Source organism: Thermobia domestica, chromosome 7, assembly GCF_964235325.1.
Source record: "Thermobia domestica chromosome 7, izTheDome1.hap1.1, whole genome shotgun sequence".
NCBI classification, from domain to species: domain Eukaryota; kingdom Metazoa; phylum Arthropoda; class Insecta; order Zygentoma; family Lepismatidae; genus Thermobia; species Thermobia domestica.
Genome location: NC_137460.1, coordinates 258,392,701 through 258,417,711, shown reverse-complemented (window position 1 = coordinate 258,417,711; position 25,011 = coordinate 258,392,701). Strand labels below are relative to the sequence as shown.

Genomic DNA, 25,011 nt, shown 5'->3' with positions numbered 1-25,011 from the left:
GTGGGTTTTGTCGGGGCTATCCCGTTTCCTCCCACTTTCTTCATTCCACCATTTCATCCATTACTCATCATCACCGTCTTCTTTAGCCTAACCGGCACATACGTGGGACGTAAAACTCAAAGATTTCATTTCATTTTTTCCATTATCATATAACTGCTACTATAAAAGAAAGTTATGTAGTTCATCATTTAATCCACTATTAGATACTAAACACCAGAACTTTAGTTGTTCTTGACATCAAATATAATAGAGTGAATGATGAAATTCTTTTCTGATCGCTGGAGTGAACCTTGACCCAATATTATGTTGACGTGATAGATTAAAACATAGGTCATGTTGTCGTATCCCTGTAATGAACCTTATTGATTAAATACTAAAAAGACTGCTGTCATTGCAAGCGTTGTTTGGTATCTCAGGCATACCCTGTAGGAATATTTATTATTGATTTGGGAAATGAAGCAGATATACGTACAAAGGTCACCTATTCATACATATCAATTTATTAAAACATCTTGAGCTGGAATGGGTTGATAACTGTCAGGCAGTGATTGCAGATTCACAATGTTCGCATGGAATTGTAAGGCATGCTCTGTACTACGTAAGCAACAATAGCACGGCAATGTGCAATGAACTATGTAAGAAAAACGACTTCTCAAATTTTCAGAAAAGGCATATTGGTGGCGCTTGGTTATATGGTGCGAGTATGACAACTTAATGCATGTGACAGAAGAGTTGGGTGTATCGAGATGGACAAAGTCGAAGGTAATCACGATCTACAAACTCAAGGCAAAATCACATCGTTGAAGAAAAACAGTGGTTGAAAGAAAACCCTTAATGACAGGCTCTGCCGAGAATTAATTGAATTATCAATCAGAACAGTCTTGTGACTGTGGTGTAAGTGACAGAGGAACTCGGCAGTACTCCCTACAGTCTGAGTTCACAACCAGTCCACCGCGAGTTACATAGACATGCGGCTCGAGTTCTCAGAGTTGCTTTGGCGTAACCGTTGGTAAGGTACCCTCACGCTTTAGTACTAAGTAAATGGTATTGCGAACATGTAACATTGACCGTTGCTGACTGGAAATGAGTGATATGATCAAATGAATCTCGTTTACTTTATTTCAAACCACGAGTCGTGTTTATTTATGGACAATGCCCAAACGAATGTTTAATGTTCGATGTCTCCGTCCAACCGTGAATAATGGAACGGGTCTGTGTCTGTAATACTGGCTTGCAGTAAGTCTTGTGTTGATATTTACAGGTCACGTTATTGTTCGTGATTATCGCCATTTTAGGGAACCATGTTTATCCTATGGTCCAGACTTTTCTGGACAATGACGTCATATTCTAGGATGATAATATCGTTGGTTTAAATACAAAACGGCGAAACTAACATTTTCAAAATTTTAAAGGAGGAGTAAAAGAAGATTTTCTTGTATGTTCAAGTCAACATAAATGTTTTACTACTTTAAAGGGAGATTAAAATTTTTGCACGCTTAATGGCAAAGGACAAGTGCTCCTTTAAGTTGTTCGTTTTATTTTGACAAAATTGCAAAGTTTTGCTCTTAGGGGAAACCGGGGTATTCGCGAACACTGAGGTTATGCCGAACACCCAAGTTTATGCACAGGGTAGCTTGTTAGAAAACAGACGATTTTGCTGCACGCTAGCGGAGAGACCTGGAAAACTGTAGCATAAATTTAGTTGAGTGAATTGTCAGGAAGAAGACATTTTGTTGTTTTTGTCGATTCACTTATAACGTTGATTCAACAATGTGGGCAAAGTAAGTTTGCTCTTATCTTATATATATTGTTACAGATGATGCTATGTATTTCCTTATATTTGAGCATTAGTTCTTTGTTGTCTTACTAAGCTATATGCAGTCAACAATTAATTTCAATTTTAACAATAAAATGGTGGTTCATGGGGAAATGCCAGACGGATTGTTCGCCATTACCCCGTAGTGTTCGGGATTGCATCATGGTGTGAAATAAATTATCAAAAAAATTTTAATAGTTTTTTTCTTTATTGAAAAGTAAGTAATAAGTTAATGAAATTGGTTTGGGAAATAGATCATATTTTGGTAATAAGTGTTATTAGCTTTATTAATTGGAATGGCTCGCTATATTCATTATTTGTCATATTTATTAGTTATGCCTGTAATTATAATTCTTATTAAAGATTTAAATATTAAATTACGGTATATTTTTAATGTATTTTAATGCATTTCACTTATTTCGTAAAGAAAAGTTTAAAGTGTCACCCCGACCACTGGGGCAATCCCGAACATAGGTACATTTTTAAAACATCTCACTGATTTGGTGAAAAATGTTAATTTTGACTTCCTCTGCACTTTAGTGAAAAGAAAAGACTCTAAGCTTTCTATACACAAAAAATCTTAATTTTATCTTCAAAAACGAAAGAGATGCTTACAATCAAACCTTAAGTGTTCGTGAATGCTCCAGTTTCCGCTACGCCCTTATGCTGGTAACAGATGTATGTTAGCTTTTAGTGTTTTTAATAATAATGTGATGTATGTTTCAGTGCTCTATGTCAGATTTTTCATAGCTGTGAACATTAAGAATACATTTTAATGATTTAATTTCCTATTCTCTTATTTTGGTTATATTATAAAGGTTTTTATTATTATAATGTTTTTTAAAGTTTCGCTACACGCCATAGAATATGAAAATGAGTCTGTCTTTAAGAAAGACATTCCGTAAGTAGGCGTGGTTGTCTTGCGGTATCACTACTATATTGCAAGAAGTTTTCTTCTTTTGCTGAGAAACAGGTCGAAAAGAAGAATACTTGGGTATGAGTGTATAACCTGGCGGGTAAACTTTGCGAACTGAAAATTTGGAGAATTCATCCCTCATGCGTGTTTTGAACAAAACAGTCCCCAAGTTCTCTTGACTAAACCTCATCCACCGAAACTTATGTCATCCTATCACATTACCTTTATTATCTTTGCTAATATATGGAAGAAAAGTTGGCCGAAGATGAGAAGGGATTAGAGCTGCATATTTAGTAAGACAACATACAAAGGAAGGAGAAAACGAAGAAAAGAAAGATACCCGAGATGGGAAATGAATAAAGCATATGACCCACAAACTGATTTGTTTTGTCGTCACAGCCACATTATTCTGTAAAACAGGGGTACTGCTCTAGGGAAAATGAGCCTTTACAAAATGTAAACAAGAAATTCCGATCAGCGTGTATAAAGATTATGGGCAGTTAATTAAAATAAAATTGATTGATAACATTCAAGAATATTTTGGATTTTTGATAAATCGTAGTATCTCTTTCAAATCTTATAGGGGATATGACAAGATAGCTATTTCAGCCTATCATCCAAATGTGGTGCCAATCGGTTGAAAAGGGACAGAAATAACTCTAAAACATTTCCGGATTATTGACCTTCTATTGTATTGTACTTTTTCACATCTTAAAACTCATTATAAATATTCTTTTCCCCTTACTAATTAAATACGATATTACTATTTTGATGTCTTGAATTAACAGATTGTTCATAAAGTAATAATTTGTTGCTATTATTTTCGTAATTTTAATATTGATCTTGAGAAAGCATATCAATGTAAGGAAAAATATCTTCTTCAGGAAAAGAGTCAGGATACTCATCACTATCATCTTCCATCTCTGCACACTCAGTTGGATTATCATCGTCATTATACGTCAGGAACCTGCTGATATCTTCTTTTGCAATAATTTTGCTTTGCCTGTTCATTTTGATGACATTTTTGATCAGCTTTTCATCATACAATAACTCAGATGCTTCCTTTGTTGTAAAGGTGAAAAGATGCTTTTATACGTCACTAACCACCTTTGTAATAACAAAGCCGTAAATAAATCCATGGCCAGTATGAACACCAGAGGGTACCATCGTTCACTCAGATCGTCTATTGCAGAAGGGCGTATATGTCATTTAAGCCCTTATGCTTTGTACAACTTATTTATACTTGATATTTCTTAACGCTCTTATGAAAATTACCCCTCACAGCTGAACGGTTTGCCCTACAGTTAGAAAGATTTGCAAGTAACTGTAGACGATCGACAGAACTGAAAATCCCAAAATCCGAAAAAAATGTAAGCTACGCCCTTTTGTATTGAAAACGACGATATGCAATTAAGACAGTTGGAGTTGTTGAGTTTAACAACAACCTTGGCCAGCCTAATTTCTAGTGTTAAATATAATTGAACGCCTCAGATCCGTTTTGGAGACACGAATCGGCTGTACATTTCTGTATTCATTCTCTCTCTCACTGAACTGACACACTATATATATATATATGTGTGTGTTTATTTATTTTCTTATTTGCTCTCTGAAAGACGAGACTGTAATTATTTTTATTAAAGAATGCTTTTCGCTATCTTTTACCTTAATTCAGATCAAAATTGGAAGGGAAAATGATAGATCTCTATAACGTTCGTTGAAATATATGAGTTAAAACGGAGATATGTCTGTGATTCAGGAAATAATGCTTCCAAGAATACTATTTCATCAATAGTACTGCAGAGATTCTGAACTGTTTATCATTAATGCACTGAAGTTTATGCTATACAATGTCACTTGTTTCACCTTCCTATCTTTTCTCGTTCCAGAGCAATGGACCAATCCATCTCAATCAGTGGTGACGTCCGGTTGAAACAGAAGACTGTCATTAAATTTTTAAGTGCGGAAGGTTATGCGCCCAGGAACATTCACAGTCGGCGACGAGTCGTGGATACACCATTACGACCTGGAAATGAAACGTCAGTCGATGGAGTGCTGCGACACGTCTCCTCCTCCGCCAAAAAATATTCGAGGTTTTCCCATTTGCTGGCAAAATTTGATGACATTCTGCCTCATCCTGTCTATAACCCAGATCTTGTGCCCTATGACTTTTGGCTTATCCCCAAAGTTAAGATTCACCTTAAAGGCGAATGCTACAGTTGTGACGCGGAGGTGGAAACACAGTTCAATAATGGTGTCGCCAGCAGCTACTACAATTCTTCGCCGACAGCATGAAAAGCTTTGTTTCGTTTTAGCGCAAGTGTGTTGCGCGTAATGGGGACTATGTTGAAAAATGATTCTATTGTTTGTAACTGATATTGGAAGGTTTCCACTGACACCTGTATCCGACTGATACTGCTATCTGTCAAACACAAATAATGGTATCACCTTGAAGGCATTACTTTCTGAATCACCGTTGTATAATGGTTTCTTGGCCTGAAACCATATCCAGGCCCGTATCCACGGAGGCTAGGAGGGCCAAGCCCCCCTAAATTTGGCTGGCCCCCATAAAATTTCCACGGTAGGCTTGTAAATGAACTATAATATGGTGATGAAGTATAATATGATTGGGTCGGGCCCCCCTAACTTCCCTAACAGAAGACTGTCATTAAATTTTTAAGTGCGGAAGGTTATGCGCCCAGGAACATTCACAGTCGGCGACGAGTCGTGGATACACCATTACGACCTGGAAATGAAACGTCAGTCGATGGAGTGCTGCGACACGTCTCCTCCTCCGCCAAAAAATATTCGAGGTTTTCCCATTTGCTGGCAAAATTTGATGACATTCTGCCTCATCCTGTCTATAACCCAGATCTTGTGCCCTATGACTTTTGGCTTATCCCCAAAGTTAAGATTCACCTTAAAGGCGAATGCTACAGTTGTGACGCGGAGGTGGAAACACAGTTCAATAATGGTAAAATTTTTTGGGCTGGCTACGGGCCTGTCCATATCAGAAAGCAAATTTTTCTCTATTTCTTACCGTACTTGCTCTGATGCCTGTCGACAGAAGGACGGATGGACAGAGAGCCGTTGTATGACTTCAATTACTTACACATAGCACAGTTTGGAAGTCAAAAAATATTTTCCAATTGAAAAGCAAGAACAGAGGGGGATATTGTCAAAATGACTGAGCATTACTTGTGTTAGAGAGTTTGTTTCAGCAACAATGTCAAAGAACAATGAAGCATTCGTCAGTAACCCGTATGTTAAATGAAGTATCTCGATAACAGTGCAAATCTCAACATGCGGACATTTTTGTAATATAAGGGTAAAGCAAATACTTAAGCAAAGAAGGTCGTTTTCTCATTCTCAAAATTGTTGACGGCCTCAGTCTTATAAAGAAAGTTCTACTGCAAGGACTTAAGGAGAAGATTTATTAATCGTTCCTTGTAGATTATTGTACTGCATCAGAACATAACGCTAGAAGATACGGTATAACTAGAAGAATTCGAAATGTGGCTATGGAGAAGAACATACACAAATAACTGAAATAAATGGGACAGAAGAGTAATGACAGTATTAGAAATTAACTTCACTGTAGACCCATATCAGTAGGAGAGTATGTGAGAAGTTCTACTCTTAGCGTCGCGTTATGAGGAAAATGAATTGAGTTATTATTATTATTATTATTATTATTATTATTATTATTATTATTATTATTATTATTATTATTATTATTATTATTATTAATATTATTATTATTATTATCATTATTATTATTATATTCTGTATTTTAGCAAGTGCTGGGGCTAATGAGGTGTTTGGTTTTTAATTTTGGGTTTCAGCGTGGAAATGTTTCTTCGACGTTTCTTTATCTTCATTTTCCTCTTTTAACTTCCAATATTTCCTTCTATTTTTCAAATCATCGATCAGTTGTGCTTTTTTTATTCCTACTCCTCGCTTCGTTCCACCTTTCCATCTACGGCGATGAGAAGAAGATAATTTCTTCGCAAGATATGTCCATTCTAATTGTTCTTCCTACCAAGAACACTTTCTAACAGCTTCCAATTCTTTCTTATCTGTTTTAAACCATCTTTTTTCTTACACTCTCTGTCCATTTTATTATTTCTATTTTCCTCCAATACTACATTTCGATGCTCTCTAAATATTTTCTTCTCTAACGACCATAATGTCCATCTCTTTGAAGCATACAGTTCAATACTCCATACACGGGTCTTGACCTACTTCTTCCTTAGTCTAATCAATATTAACCATGTTCCTTAGTCCAATTAATATTAACCATGTTCTTTAGTCCAATCAATATTAACCATGTTCGTTAGTCCAATTAATATTAAACATGTTCCTTAGTCCAATCAATATTAACCATGTTCCTTAATCGAATCAATGTTAACCATGTTCCTTAGTCCAATTAATATTAATCATGTTCCTTAGTCCAATCAATATTAACCATGTTCCTTAGTCGAATCAATGTTAACCATGTTCTTTAGTCCAATCAATATTAACCATGTTCCTTAGTCCAATCAATGTTAACCATGCTCCTTAGTCCAATCAATAATAACCATGTTCCATAGTCCAATCAATGTTAACCATGTTCTTTAGTCCAATCAATATTAACCATGTTCCTTAATCCAATCAATATTAAACATGTTCCTTAGTCCAATTAATATTAACCATGTTCTTTAGTCCAATCAATATTAACCATGTTCCTTAGTCCAATCAATAATAACCATGTTCCTTAGTCCAATCAATGTTAACCATGCTCCTTAGTCCAATCAATAATAACCATGTTCCATAGTCCAATCAATGTTAACCATGTTCTTTAGTCCAGTCAATAATAACCATGTTCCTTAATCCAATCAATATTAAACATGTTCCTTAGTCCAATTAATATTAACCATGTTCTTTAGTCCAATCAATATTAACCAGGTTCCTTAGTCCAATTAATATTAACCATGTTCCTTAGTCCAATCAATAATAACGACGTTCCTTAGTCCAATCAATAATAACCATGTTCCTTAATCCAATCAATAATAACGATGTTCCTTAGTCCAATTAATATTAACCATGTTCTTTAGTCCAATCAATAATAACGACGTTCCTTAGTCCAATCAATAATAACCATGTTCCTTAATCCAATCAATAATAACGATGTTCCTTAGTCCAATCAACAATAACCATGTTCCATAGTCCAATCAATGTTAACCATGTTCTTTAGTCCAATCAATATTAACCATGTTCCTTAATCCAATCAATATTAAACATGTTCCTTAGTCCAATTAATATTAACCATGTTCTTTAGTCCAATCAATATTAACCATGTTCCTTAGTCCAATCAATAATAACCATGTTCCTTAGTCCAATCAATGTTAACCATGTTCCTTAGTCCAATCAATAATAACCATGCTCCTTAGTCCAATCAATGTTAACCATGTTCCTTAGTCCAATCAATAATAACCATGCTCCTTTGTCCAATCAATGTTAACCATGTTCATTAGTCCAATCAATAATAACCATGCTCCTTAGTCCAATCAATGTTAACCATGTTCCTTAGTCCAATCAATATTAACCATGCTCCTTAGTTCAATCAATATTAACCATGTTCCTTAGTCCAATCAATAATAACCATGTTCCTTAGTCCAATCAATGTTAACCATGTTCCTTAGTCCAATCAATGTTAACGATGTTCCTTAGTCCAATCAATAATAACCATGTTCCTTAGTCCAATCAATGTTAACCATGTTCCTTAATCCAATCAATGTTAACCATGTTCTTTAGTCCAATCAATATTAACCATGTTCCTTAGTCCAATCAATGTTAACCTTGTTCCTTAGTCCAATCAATAATAACCATGCTCCATAGTCCAATCAATGTTAACCATGTTCTTTAGTCCAATCAATATTAACCATGTTCTTTAGTCCAATCAATATTAACCATGTTCCTTAGTCCAATCAATGTTAACCATGTTCCTTAGTCCAATCAATAATAACGATGTTCCTTAGTCCAATCAACAATAACCATGTTCCTTAGTCCAATCAATGTTAACCATGTTCCTTAGTCCAATCAATAATAACCATGTTCCTTAGTCCAATCAATGTTAACCATGTTCCTTAGTCCAATCAATAATAACCATGTTTCTTAGTCCAAACAATGTTAACCATGTTCCTTAGTCCAATCAATATTAACCATGCTCCTTAGTTCAATCAATATTAACCATGTTCCTTAGTCCAATCAATAATAACCATGTTCCTTAGTCCCATCAATGTTAACCATGTTCCTTAATCCAATCAATAATAACCATGTTCCTTAGTCCAATCAATGTTAACCATGTTCCTTAGTCGAATCAATGTTAACCATGTTCTTTAGTCCAATCAATATTAACCATGTTCCTTAGTCCAATCAATGTTAGCCATGCTCCTTAGTCCAATCAATAATAACCATGTTCCTTAGTGCAATCAATGTTAACCATGTTCCTTAGTCCAATCTATAATAACCATGCTCCTTAGTCCAATCAATGTTAACCATGTTCCTTAGTCCAATCAATAATAACCATGCTCCTTAGTCCAATCAATTTTAACCATGTTTTTTAGTCCAATCAATAATAACCATGCTCCTTAGTCCAATCAATGTTAACCATGTTCCTTAGTCCAATCAATAATAACCATGCTTCTTAGTCCAATCAATGTTAACCATGTTCCTTAGTCCAATCAATATTAACCATGCTTCTTAGTTCAATCAATATTAACCATGTTCCTTAGTCCAATCAATAATAACCATGTTCCTTAGTCCAATCAATGTTAACCATGTTCCTTAGTCCAATCAATAATAACCATGCTCCTTAGTCCAATCAATGTTAACCATGTTCCTTAGTCCAATCAATAATAACCATGCTCCTTAGTCCAATCAATGTTAACCATGTTGCTTAGTACAATCAATATTAACCATGCTCCTTAGCCCGAGAAAGCTAACGTGTCGTAAATTTTACGAGCGAGTTGTATTATTTTGATGTTCCTTCCCCTCGCCGACGAAAATGGACTAGTCCGCTGAGTTCCGTTTTCTACTAACCCTGCATTGTTGGGCAGTATTTGCTTTGCTTAGTTTCCGGCTGTATTTCTATATGAACTCGTTAGCCGGTCGTAAGATTTACGATACATTAGGAATAACGCTTGGATTTTTTAACATTGTTTACTATTATTTTCTACTTCTAGAATCAACTTACAGATACATTTTAGTGAAAATGTTGGTTTTATTTTATAGTATTAATTCAAGGAAAGTTAAAAAATAAATCGAACGGGTATTGGTAACAGTGACCTTATCGAGACTTATATTGCGATGAGAGGAGGCTTTGATGCACTGGAGTAAATGTGTCGTGCAGCCGTAACACCAAATGATGGACCTTGTGTGTCTTCTTTGGCATGATAAACATAACCCTGGTTAATGCCTACTTCATTTATGTTCACAACTTTGTGAAAAAGGGTCAAAAGCTTCTTTCTAGAAGAAAATTCGCCATGAAAATTCACGACAGTCTTATTGAGCCATGGCTTCAAGAACGGATTCAATACTCAAATTTGTCCCGGAAACTCCGGCAGTCCATTGCTGATATCCTGAAAATACCGGTGCCAGAGAAGAATGTTGTCCAGTCCAAAAAACAGATTCGCACAATTTGTAGGATTTGTCCATCAGCCGAGAGGAGAATGACGTCAATGTATTGCTGCCGCTGGAAGAGGCCGATCTGCGGAGAACATCGTGGGAAATGGTGTGTGTACTGCGCGGAAAAAGTTTGAACAACCAAACTTGCTTCAAAAATGTTCACTAATGTGTATTCTTACCAACTGTAATCATTAAAGTCCCAGTTTGTAAAAAGATATGTATGCAGTTAAGTTTTTGCAACCAGTCGTAAATTTTACGATACGTTAGCTTTAACGTAACTTTTTGAACATGTTAGCTTTCCAGAGTTAATCCAATCAATGTTAACCATGTTCCTTAGTCCAATCAATATTAACCATGTTGAGAGTGTTCCTTTTGTGTTGAATACTTCTTTGGCAATGGCAATTCTTGTTGTGATAATTTTGGTGCAGTAAGCTATTGTCATCAAAATACTTGAAATTATCGACCTCTTCAAGTTTTCTTTGTTCTACTCTGACCCGTAAGGGATCGTTTCCACAGGATATTCTAATGACCTTCAATTTTTTCATATTGAGTTCCATTCTATATAGTTTTTTCCGTGTCAACTATTTTGTCAATCATCTTCTCTGGTATTTCTTCGATTCCAGCTATAATAACAGTATCATCTGCATACAGGACTGGATCCAGGATTTTCTGATGGGAGGTGCACCAGAAACTACCAGTACATTTGAATCAAATTTAAATGTTGTAAATGCCTATAGACATCTGTGGTGTGTATGAGAAATTGACTTAAAACCATTATTTTTGCATTTTATTCTTTTAAGCCCGAAGCGGAAACATGACATGAAATTTTCCGAAAATATTGCTACTTTCACTGCTAGTTTCTCACTTTAGATAGTGTATATTCACAACGGAGGAGGTGCACGTGCTCGGGTGCACCACCCTCTAAATCCGGCCCTGTCTGCATACTTGATTTTGTAAATGATGTCCAATTTCCATTAATGATTCGTTCATTAAACATTCACTGAAAATGTTGAATAACTGGGGCGACATACTACATCCATGTCTTCACATCATTGTTTTCTCCATTCAAGCTCAACTTCACTTATTGTCTTCTGTACAGATTGAGAAAGAGTCGTCGGTCTTTCCAGTTGACCTCGATTTCGTTAGGTAAGGTCATCCATAAAGAATGCAACGTTTGAGTGCATAATACACGTGTATAGTTCTATTTTGTTGAAACCGCACTTCCTCAGCATTCACACGATCCAGTTCAGATCTATTGCGACAGCGTTCACCGTTCACTGTTAATGCGTTTCCTCTGCCATCTACTACTATTACTTCACCTTATGGACCAAACCTTTTTATAATTAGCGCTACTTGTGCGGTAAATAGGAGAATTTGATAATTTTTATCTTCCTAAAGGATATTTTTACCAAAAGTAATCAGATTTTAGATACTTTTATCTATAATACCTTTTTTTTTTTACTAATTTTGTATTACAGACTATTTCACATTATTTTATTATAGTACCTCATGTATTATTACTGCAGTTTAATTCCCATCGTTCGCTCCTAACTGTTAATCTCAAATATTTCCTAGTTTATTCCTTCTTTGCTCTTCTCTAAACACGTATGCATCTATGTTGTATTTACTGCGCAAAATTAGTGCCTTTAAGCAGTCAAGTGTTGCAAACTACGCACTACTGACAATTAGCGACAAAAAATTTGAATCCTTACTTTCTCACCGAGATGCACAATATAGCTTTAAAACAACCACTAGGAATTCCTGAATGATGCCAGTCTTTTGTTTCCGTCTTTTTGTGTGTTTGAATAGATATTCTGCCAAATATCCATTAAAGTGTTCCGTCTGATGGACATATCGCATAAAAACTTTAACCAACTTAAAAACAAATGTCAAATTTGAAAATCACGATTGCTACTTTATCTAACAGTTGTATGTAGGTAGCAGCCGCGTCAGCGACAGTGTATATATGCATAAATGAGAATAGCAAAGAAAAAAACACTGCATATGGGATAAACGTACATGTTTAAGTATGCCAGGTTTATCGCGAAGCTATGCTCTCAGCGGTAGGGGAGGATTTTTTGGTTGCTTTAGGGATTTTCCAAAGATGGCTTTTCAACATTAAGATATTATCCCACTTCAAACACATCATGCTGTGTTTATAAAGTAAAAGCGTCAGACGAATTATCAGCAGATGATTATAAAAAAAAAGTAATAAGTGCCATCACTGTAGAGAGTAATTAGGGAGGAAAACCAGTTTATGAATTCGAATATTAATGATGTGATACTATATAATAGATGGAAAAGTAAAAATGCTTAATGTACCAGTATTTCAAATCTATTGTGTTAGTGACAAACCTACGACGTGTATGCTGCAATAATGAAGGGGAACGATAAATATATAGCGGAAGGATACGAAATCACAATTGCATCTTAATCAAATGAAATCAAGCCTTCAGTTCATCTGCAAATATATATAGGTTAGGGTTTAGATTTCTGGGCTTTCAGGATCTAAGGTTATTTAGCTCTTCACGTTTGAGGGATGACGTCCCTCGGCGAGCACACTATCCGGGAAAAGGTACGGAACCGGCCTGGGACCTATAAATTAGGTACCACGCCGGTATTTTCCTGGTGTGAATGAGGAAAACCCAGGAAAACCTCATTCAGGGTGGCTGGCCTGAAAAAGCATTTTACAATTTTTCGACCGAGTGCCCACCCAACGGGAATCGAACCCGGGATCGCTCGCACTAAAGGCGAGAGCGTTAGCTGCTACGCTACGCGGGGCCACTTCATCTGCAAATTATGTGCACACTAACGGCAGCTATTGGCATCCGATAGGAGACAACGCACATAGCGCCAACTAGTAGCCTGAAGGTTAACTATTAGGAACTGATATGCTTGAAAGACTGAGGTATCTTATAATAAGGATAAGTTCTATCCCAGGGGTGCCCACAGAGGGGGGGGGCTATGACGCAAACTGCGTCATTGAAATATTTGGGGGGGGTTAAAAATCTATATAAATATGTTTGAGAGGGTGTAAAAATTAATCGAAAAGATTTTTTTTTTTCATGGAAGAACACCTACGGATAAGCAATTGAGCGGGGGTGCGTCATGGACATGAGGGGGGGGTGGGCACCACTGTCTATCCCCCAAGATTTCGGCTCATGTGCAAATTCCTTGGATGCTAGTGACATCTCTTGTCGTCAGGTAGAAGGAAGCAAAACTATATACAATCATTATGCTGACTGTAAACTGTTATTAGGGTGACCTACAGACTAAGCTGTCTTTGTTTTATAAATAAGGATATTACTCTTTTCTCTTCAGATATTCAAGTTATAACTAACTATGCCTGTCGTAGAGACTATGAAATTGATAACAATATGTTATGTTAATTGAAACACAGAACATTTACATATTACTTTTCTCAGTATCGTATGTACGAAGTCCATAAGGAAGTTAGACGTAGCGAGAAATATGTGAAAACCATCTTATAATAGTCATTTGTTCAAAATTCTTTCCTTTTTATTAAAAAAAAAATAATTAACACACATAATTAACATATGATGTACTAACACAATTTATGTAAGTAATACATTTAGTACTAAGTGATTTTTGTTTTTACATTTGGTAATACTCTACCGCATGCAAACTGATTTGTTTATACATATCTCCTCAGGTCCTGTCACTCTAACTGACAGTATGCGTTGCACACTTCTTGATTACATGAAGCCCATGTTGCAGGCACCTCCGCAACACATGAACAATTACATGAGTGACGCTGTTGATACCAAGGAGAAAAATTTAGATAACGATCTAAAGCGTAAGTATATCTAATTGTTGTGACCATTTCTTATACTCAATACCAAACTATTACAAAGGAAAATATCCCAATTTGAATAGTTATTAGCATTTCCGTAGTAAATTGTGTTGAATGAGTAATGGCGGAAACTTAATAATAAGGAAATGCGTAATATAGCAACACAGTTTACCTAACATTAAACTTTTTAAATATAGAACGCTCATATAATCAGGACATGTAACCAGAATGGAAAAGATGTAGCGACGCTTTCAAAAATTTAACTGAAAACCCAAACGAAAAATGACATTAATGAAACCTAAGCAATGATGGGAAGACAATATTAAGATGAATGTTGCAGAAATACGAATACAAAGTAGACTCTTTATGCAGTTGGCTAAGGGAAGAAGCACAGCTTTGAATCTCCGGATTCCATAATCCATCTAGCTATATGGTCAGTAATTTTAACGAAAACATATCTAAAGATCAGGCGTATCAATTCGATAGATCACATTAACACTCGTGTGTACTTTTCCAGAAAAAGGAGAGAAAAGAACTTGTAAATCTAAAAAGGGAAACAAAATATGTTCTCTTACTAGGTGACACACCACCATCTATTGGCAAGTCCAAAGCTAACGCCTTCGCTGATCATTTTCAAGAGATATTCAAACGTTCCACAATAGGCAAAACTTCTTTCTATGTAGTCGAAAGGCTTAATTCATCATCACACCTCCATACGAGTATTCACCATGCACTACCCGCAGATACACATGTAACAACTCCGAACACTATTTAAGATAACAGTCAAATTTTTTAATAATGTTCAAAGAAAAGGCTAACTTCTACTTTGAATTGTGTTTATCATTTACACACACAGTTCTGTTTTGCCTTAATGAAAATAGTGGTGGAACTCCCCAAAGTACATCATACCACATACTAGGTATGTTCATTTGAGATGAGCAATATAGGTATGTAGGATGTACAGTCATATCAAAAAATATTGTCTCATGTCTATAAATATGTTGTAGGAATATAATTTCAAAACGAATTCGCCCGGTATTTCTCATAATGTTAGTATGTGTATAATCAGCAAACACATGTATGTGCCAAATTTTATGTCAAAAGAGCAGTAAATAAGAACAATAAAACGAAAATAAAACTTTGTTGTCCATTTAGCAACATTTTGTTTTATTTATTCTAATTTTCGTATTTATAATTCTTTTTCTATGAATTTATAATATACATTTCTCGATTATACACATAGTATCAGTATTAAAAGTACCCTGCAAAACCATTATCAAACTATATTCTTATAAGAAGACAGTTCTAGATATGCGACAATCATTTTGGACATGAGTGTACTTTGAGCTAATGCAAACGATGTGCGGGTACTCTTCGAGCTATCTATACTTCAACTACATTTCAAGCTCAATTTTGAAGCAGTATCAACCCGTGTAGGCAACATATATATAGTTTTTTTTTTTTTAAAAAAAAGCAAAAACTTGTTATAGGGTTCGCTTACCTACTGACTTTTTTTTAAGTAACACTATTTTCTGACGAATTAATATATAATACTCAAGTAAACGATAATACTTATAGTGAGTGAAAGCAGTGGAGCATGTATTTTTATTTTAAGGCTTATACATATCAAATGTAATTGATTTCGAAGTAAAAGCAATATAATCAAGAGCAATGCTCAACTGACATTATTGGCCAGTCTTATAGCAACACTGCGAAGCAAGCGGTATGCTTCCTTAGGTCACATTCACTTTGGAAATCACCATCCTAATCCAGAATTCATTGCTTTGAAAACGAACATATGTACAGGAGAACTACCAAAGGGGTCATTTTGACCCCTCAACGTCATTCATCATTGTTTAATTTGAACATTATTTAAAATATGCTGAACAGGTCGCGCCACTTTTCTTCTCTCTAATCAGTGTTATTATATCTTAAATATCAAATTTGAATTATTATTAGTTTTTTTTAAAATTGATGATTTTCCTAAAACTACCAGGGGGGTCATTTTGACACCTGTCTAAATTTTATTTTTCGTGGAGCAATGGAGATGAATGATGTAAGTGTAAAATGTTTCTGATCTGAAAATTTAGACTGCTGCTGTTTTCGGAATGTCATGCTCACAAACAGGTCTGAAGAAATAATGAAATCAATAAGTTTTTATCTCAAAACTCCGAGAAGCGAAAAACGCAAAACTGACAGGTTTTGCTTATTTTCTGATATTTGGTATCAGTTTATTGAACATTCCCAAAGGTGTTACAATATTGTAATGTTTGGTAGAGTCAAATGATAGACCGAGTGTCTTTTCCCCTTCACTAAGTTTTATTACCAAATATAATAAATACAAGTGTCTCTAATTTAATGTCTCTTCCTCAATGATCAAGTTAAGGAATACTAATTGTTTTGCCGGGTGCCCCTTCCACTCATGGCAGTTTCCAGAACACTTTGGCAGGTTGTAGGTTATACTGGGATTGTAACTTTAAGATGAATCCCTAGCCCAGTGCGACATAGGGTAAGGAAGAGGTGCTCCTAGTCCACAGCGACATAGGAAGGTAAAGGTTAGGCGATCAGTTGGTCGACTGATGCTGGATCCCTCGGTGGTCCTCCTTTTACTTGTCTTTCTCGGGTCCTTCCGTGAGGTCCGTCTGCTTTCGGTGTTTCTTGGTGTCTTCCGTGTTGGCCTGTTGTCTGCTAGGTTGTTTGTAATCATTAGCACGTGTTGAGCTGACACGTGCGTCTGTTGTGATGTGGGGATCCTTACAATATTGATACTTATTGTACTATTGATGAGCAGCTCTTTCCAATGAAATCCTGTTCATGTATTCAATTCATGGTTAGGAATCCGAGCAAATATGGGGTCAAATTTTGGATGCTTGTTGAAGTGAAGAACTAATGTGTTGTAAATAATTTTCCATATCTAGGAAAGATGAAAGGAAGCCAAGAACAGCTCTCTTGCTGAACGTGTAGTTCTACAGCTTGTAAAACTCTTCTTACACACGGGATTGCATGTAACGTATGCAAACGTTTTACTTCTCGTCATTTTGCAACCGAAATAAATTTTATTGATACTAGCCGAACAATACGAGGGAAATTCTAACTTCAGAACGTTTCCATAGTAAAGATTTGTATACTACAGACGTACTCAAAACCATGGACGATATTGCACTCACCGCATAGCAATGCTAGAAAAACAAAACACATTGAGTGCCCTTCACACTGACATACAAGTAATGAGTGGTGACAGTAGTAGTCCCCCCGTTATGTCCAGCCGAGTCAGCAAAAATTTTCTTGATTCTGATTGGCTGAGAGAGGTCACGTGACGTTAGGCCCCGCCCACGCGGGAAATTCAAATTTTCCAGGTCACGTGGTATGACGTCATGAGTCACCCTGCGGGGAAATCCCTCACCCCGGGATTTTTGAAATTTGTTCCCTTTTACGGGTAAGATGTGTGTTTCTGATTGGTTGATAGCTGTCACGTGATTTTAGACCCTGCGATATTTGAAATTCGTTCCCTTTTACGGGTAAGATGAGTGTTTATGATTGGCTGACAGAGGTCACATGATCTTAGGCTCAGGGATTTTTTAAAATTCGTTCCCTTTTATGGGTAAGATGAGTGGTTTGGTACCTTGAATTTGATTGGTTGATAGCGGTCACATGATCTTAGACCCTGGGATTTTGAAATTTGGGTATCCTCTTTGATGAGTACTTTGGTACTACGATACTGATTGGCTGATAGAGGTTACATGATCTTAGACCCGCTACACGCTGAACAGGTCACATGGTATGACGTCATGTTTTACCCTTGCGGGGAAATCCATCACTAATTCGTTTCCTTTTACGGGTAAGATGAGTGCTTTGGTACCTTAATTCTGATTGGATGATAGAGATCACGTGATTTTAGATCCTAGGATTTTTGAAATTAGGGTGTCCTTTCTGATGTATACTTTGGTATCTCGATTCTGATTGGTTGATAGAGGTCACATGATTTTAGACCCGCCACACGGTGAACAGATTACATGGGAATACCCCCTCACTCATTTGTTTCCTTTTACAGGTAAGATGAATGTTTTGGTACATCAATTTTGATTGGTTGATAGAAGTCACATGATCTTAGCACCCCCCACAGCCCATGAGTGAAATATAGAGCGATATGTCGGTGATCCTGGATTTTAGAATTTAGTTCCCCTTTTTGGTACCTTAAAGTTCCCGTGGAGGGTTCAACCCCATCCTTAAATAACCCTTTTATGGTATCATGATATTGTACTGAAGTTTACATTAAATATTATCATTCTCTTTGGCAGATAAGATGATTCTTACCTTGATGGAGATCCTGTCCTTGAATTAGTAGCCTATGTCTCTGGAAGTAACAATGGTGAAAGAGGGATGTCGCTTGTAGATTTCTTATAACACATTGTTGTGAGTTTCAGCGATTTTTTTTTAAACGCTCAGTAAGCGCTTCATTAATGGAAACAGTGTTGCCAGATTTTTCTTACCTAAACTGCTCCGATTCTTTTCGAAACGGTTCCGCAGAGTACAAGAAATTTTAAACTAAAATTTTTTCGAACTAAAAAAATTTCAAAACTAAAAAATTTTAAACAAAAATTTTCAAACAAAAAATTTTCGAACTAAAAATTTTGAAACAAAAAAGTTTCAAACAAAAAATTTTCGAACCCCAAAAAAATTTCGAACTAAAAAATTGAAACAAAATTTTGTCGAACTAAAACATTTTTAAAAACAAAAGTTTCGAACTAAAGATGTAAATCACATCTAAAAATTTTCAAATCAAACTTTTTATCGAACTAAACTTTTAAAATTTTCGAACTAGAAATTTAAACCAAGTTTTAGAAAAATCCTAAGAAATGTTTCTCCAGGAATCGAACTCAGGTCTTTCAAACCAAAGATGTGTATCCTAACCGCTTAGCTATGAATGAATTCGGTTTTAATTATGCTTGGTGGGTTTCGAACCATGGTCCTTGAAAAGGATACACTTATACTTTAAGAAAATAAATCTGACAGTGTAACGCTTCCGTTCGTGGATTAAAATAAAATGCTGATAGACTTCTTTGTGTGACGACATAGAAGCACATATGATTGAAAATGCAAACGTCAGCGGATCGCATTACTTTAGTTTTACTACGAACGTGTCAGCATGATTCATGGAAAAAAGCAAACATTGACATTCTCGTATGGAATATGAGGAAAATGAAATGTCGTCACAGTTACGACAAGTAGTGACATGATCCTGACAGAAAGCATTTTGGGATCGGAATTGCGATACTATTGAGAAACGTGAATGACGTCACGATCGATTGTTACACATCGTTTTGGTTCGTGATTCATGACAAAAGCAGCGAGCGTTTTGATTGGTTCGTTGTGATGTCATTTTATAAATTTCCTCGTTTCTGATTGGCTGACGGTGACATCGTTTTCACAACGACCTAAATAAAAATCTAAATTTCATTTTTCAAATCCTACACCGCTCTCAACTATCGAGTGATAAGGTCTACTTTTAAAAGTGTCTTCATTTAAGAAGCTTTACTGCACCGACTTTTTGTTCATTGAATTTGAGGTAAGTTCAGTGAGATTTTATTTTTCACACAAGATTCGAAAATCATTTTTATTTTATATTTGTGGGCGGATCACGAATACACTGTTTTACTTTTAGTACGAAATATTTAGACTATGAAGAAATTAGTGGAATGGGAAAGTTGGAGTACGAATCAGGAACCCCCACACATTAGAAGTAAGCACGAGAAAATGATATGGTTTAGCATCCCTTTAGCGAGCGCCCGTCGGGAATTGAACCATGGCCAGAAAAATGTGTACGCTTAGTTTTGAAAAGAATGGATTACAGAATATTAAAAACTATGCCTGAGAACAATATGGTTCGATTCCCTTTGAAAGCATTAGCGGCCCCTTCAGCTTAACGTGATATTCGAGCAATCACCTGGGATTGAACCAAGGCCAGAGGCGTGTACGTCAACCATTTAGCTTAGTTTTGAAAAGAATGTATGATAACGCGTGAGAATATTAAATTTCAGAAAAGGCTTGACAGCGATCCGATGTGGGAAAGCAAACCCCACCGAGGATTGAACCAGGGCCTTCCACGTTAGAAAGCATGTACGCTAACCGCTTAAATAAAAAAGAGTGCATGAATATTTGGTTAAAAGATTTACGCTATACAGATTTTGTTTTGACAATTACGTATGCGTAACGTTAATGTTCGGTGAATCTCTTCAACTTGCAAACGCATCATTTAAAGGTCGTTGTGAGTAGAAAAAAAAATGCTTACGCGTACTTTATCACATCTCAGTACTGTTGAAACATTCATTCATTTCATGCATTCTTTTTTTTATCACTATAGAATGGTAGGTCAGTTACATGCTGATGTAATGGTCTCGAGTTTGACAGCAATAAAACACACATTTCAGTAACATAATTATTTAAAAAAAACTTTGATTTCTAGTACATGTGCTTTCATAATGAGATTCTGAACGTCACCGCCAGGAATCAAACTCAGGACCTTTACATGAATTGCTTAGTTAAGAATTTATCATGAATGTTATGATTTCCTGGACTAAGCGGTTAGCATACGCGCCTTTGGCGTGGGAGACCAGGGTTCGATTCCCGGCGGGAGCTCATGTGGTTCGGATTCCACGTTAATCAGTAGGTCCACGTCTCATATAGCCTCGCTGCTGAAAGGGACGCTAAACTAAAAAATCAAAAAATCAACTCAAATTCACGCTGCTCAATTCCTTTTTTCCCATTACATATTTGTTTTACCGTACCTGTTTGTTGTTTTCATTTTTTTAATCATGGCCGAATCGGGTTTTACTGTTCGCAATGAAATCACTCGACATTATAGACGATTTATGTACGTTTATGTATTATGAGGTGTGTACGTCAGTCATTTAGCTTAGTTTTGAAAAGAATGTATGATAACGTGTGAGAATATTAAATTACAGAAAAGGCTTGACATGCCCCCCGACGTGGAAAGCAAACCCACCGAGGCTTGAACCAGGACCTTCCACGTACGAACCATGTACGCTAATCGCTTAGTCACAATAATAATAAAAAAAATACGCTATACAGATTTTGTTTCGACAATTACGTATGTGTATCGTTAATGTTCGATGAGTCTCTTCAACTTGCAAACGCATCATTTAAAGGTCGTTGTGAGTAGAAAAAATGCTTACGCGTACTTTGTCACATCTCAGCACTGATGAAACATTCATTCATTTCATGCATTCTTTTTATCACTATAGAATGGTAGGTCAGTTAAATGCTGATGTAATGCTCTCGAGTTTGACAGCAATAAAACACTCATTTCAGTAACATAATTATTTTAAAAAAAAACTTTGATTTCTAGTACATATGCTTTCATAATGAGATTCTGAACGTCACCGCCAGGAATCAAACTTAGGACCTTTACATGAATTGCTTAGTTAAGAATTTATCATGAATGTTATGATTTCCTGTTTATCAGGTGATTAAGATTTTTCTTTCTTCTTTTCTTTTGTAGTAAATTCACGCTGCTCAATTCCTTTTTTTCCCACATTACATATTTGTTTTACCGTAATTGTACCTGTTTGTTTGTTTTCTCCTTTTATTAACCATGGCCGAATCGGGTTTTATTGTTCGCAATGAAATCACTCGTCATTATAGACGATTTAACATTGAAGGCAGAATGCTCGAAGTTCAATTCAACGCACCGCCCGTAGGAACCGATATCATACAGTATGTGCATAATAGTTTCCAAGCAATGCTGGACCATTTGTTAGCCAATGTCGACGATGAGGCGATGGTTGGTTTATCAGTAATATCACCACGCAATACCAATAAACCATTTTGGGTGAGTTTTCGCCAAGCACGAAACCTGACACTGGAAACGATGTGGGCCTCGTTCGAAAGAGTGTTACAAAGTAACAATTCATTTCTCCTGCACGAACCATTTACCGTGCATTTTCATCGTGTGGATATTCCAAGAGGATACGGATATGGAGATCGTTTAGCCCAAGGAATACTTCAAAACGAAGAATTGTTACGTTGCAAACGAGGGATTGTACGTGTACAAAATCAAGATTCAAGGTGCCTGGCGTACGCCCTTGTTATTGCTATTGGCCTGAAAAAATACAAGAATGTAGATGTGAAACGACATAAGCAGTATCAACATCAATCGAAATGTATTGTGGACGATGAAGTTGATGCGTTGTGTTCAAATGCAGGAGTCAATTTGGATCATGGTGCCAGTGTAAATGAAATTCGACAATTCCAGGCATACCTCAAAGAATATAAAATTACTGTGTATACTAGTTTCACAGGCCGTGACATCATGTACGAGGGGCCCAACGATGAAAATCGCACTCCCATAAATTTGATTTGTTTGGCTGGCCATTTTGACATCATCCAATCCTTAACTGCTTGTTTTGCAACCAAGTTCTACTGTGAAGCGTGCCATAAAAAGTATAGTAAACGCAATGAACATGTAAAAAATTGTCCTGTTACGTGCTCCAAATGTTTACAGAGACCACTATGCGACAAGAACCAAACGCCGATATTTTGCAACGACTGCAATCGGCAATTTTACGGCGAAGAATGTTTTAACAATCATCGTAATATTGTATATCATCAAGGGGAACCTGTATGCAAAATGGTGAAGCAATGTACTAGATGTTACAGAGTATATTCTTTTGTGCATACAGGACAACGACTTCATGATTGCAATGAGATCTTTTGCAATGTTTGTAAGAAGATTGTTCCAGGATCCCATCAATGTTTTATGCTTCCTGATCGCCAATGCTTGAAACCTGGTGTTCCTTCACTCATGCACGCAAAGAAAGCCTTGTTGATATTCTATGATATAGAATCTATGCAGGACACGAATATTGGCGATAATACGTATGTACACATTCCAAATTTATTGGTTGCACAACAAGTATGTTACGCATGTGTTGAAAACGATAATATCCAGCAGTCTTGCAGTACGTGTGGTCAGCGCCAGCATATTTTCCAAGGAGAGGATCCAGTTTATGATTTTCTCCAGTACTTGCGGGAACGTCGTCCCAATATAAATAGGATTTTCTGTGTCGCGCACAACGCTAAGGGATACGATGGACATTTTATCCTAAAGACCATGGTAGAACAATGCCAATGGAGACCTGACGTCATATTAAATGGGACCAAGATACTGAGTTTAACGTTGAATAATCTGACGTTCATTGACTCGTTGAACTTCCTACCTATGGCATTAAGTAAATTGTCAAAAGCGTTCAATTTACCCGCAACCAAAGGCTACTTCCCGCATTTCTTCAACACCAAGGAGAATCAATCGTATATTGGACCACTTCCAGAAACAAAGTATTATGGTGCAGATGAAATGGCCGTCGAAGACAGAAACAAGTTCATGCATTGGTACAACGATCATCGTAATGACACGTTTGATTTTCAGAAAGAAATTCTCAAGTATTGTATTCAAGATGTCAATGTACTGCGACAAGCATGCGTTTCGTTTATGACGTCATTTGAAACAGAAACCAAAGTGAATCCCTTCTTGGAGACGATCACGATTGCCAGTGCTTCCAATTTAGTATTCCGCCGGAATTTCCTTAAACCCAACACCATAGGAATTCTACCGGCACATGGCTATCGATGGAGAAGTACCCAATCGATCGCTGCAATGCAATGGCTGGCCTACATTGAAAAAACCGAAGAAAAACAAATCTTACATGCGGCCCGACAAAAAGAAGTGTTTATTGCGGGATTCCATGTTGATGGGTACTACCAAGATCCTGAGACGTTAGAGGAGCACGTCTACGAGCATGCCGGCTGCTTTTATCACGGGTGTAAAGTATGTTTTACTACAGGCCGTAATCAGCCCATCTACAGCAATCCAGAAGACACCATGGAATTCCGTTATGAACGAACGCAAAGAAAAAATGCAAGACTGCGTGAATTGGGGTACATTGTACATGAAATGTGGGAGTGCGAATTTAATCAGTTCTTAAAACAAAATCCTGCAATGGCGACGTATCTGAAGAATCACCCGTACATGAACCGCAGACCATTAAATCCAAGAGATAGTTTTTTTGGAGGAAGGACCAATTGCGTGAAATTGTACCACCAAGTCGACGAAAAAGCGGGGGAAGTAATAAAATATTTCGATATTGTCTCGCTTTATCCTTACATAAATAAGTGTGCTAAATACCCTGTAGGCCATCCACGAATTTATCTACAGGGTGATGAAAATATACCACCAATAAATAAAGTCAATGGTCTAATCAAAATGTCGATATTACCAAGTCGCCATCTTTATCATGGTCTCCTGCCTTTCCGATGTAACAAGAAACTACTCTTTCCACTGTGTGCTGCGTGTGCCGAAGAAATGAACCCAGACCCTACAGCAACGTGTACACACAACGATCAGGAGCGATGCCTCACTGGAACATGGGTATCATATGAAATCCAGAAAGCAGTAGAATTAGGATATCAACCAGTGGAAATTTTTGAAATTTGGGATTATGACATTGAACAATATGATCCCATCACGAAAACAGGTGGCTTGTTCACGGAATATATCAATACATTTTTAAAATCAAAAATGGAAGCGTCTGGCTGGCCTAGTTCCTGTGTGACCGAAGAAGACAAATCAAAATTCATACAAACCGTCCTGGAGCGTGAAGGTATTGCATTGGATCCGTCCAAAATTGAAAATAATCCTGCACGAAGAAGTTTATCTAAGCTTTGTGGGAACTCTCTATGGGGAAAGCTTTGCCAGCGTACAAACTTTAGCCAGACCACAATTAT

The 25,011-nt window shown here is 36.6% G+C and overlaps 1 protein-coding gene across 1 annotated transcript in view; it reads left to right on the top strand.

Annotated features, from left to right (window-relative positions):
- The window catches only part of LOC145689689 (uncharacterized), a 177,307-nt gene that overhangs the window by 70,875 nt on the left and 81,421 nt on the right, over nucleotides 1-25,011 (top strand). The window contains exon 6 of the mRNA XM_081763886.1: nucleotides 14,071-14,214. Coding sequence (XP_081620012.1) covers nucleotides 14,071-14,214 — 144 coding nt within the window. The remainder of the gene's footprint in view (nucleotides 1-14,070; nucleotides 14,215-25,011) is intronic.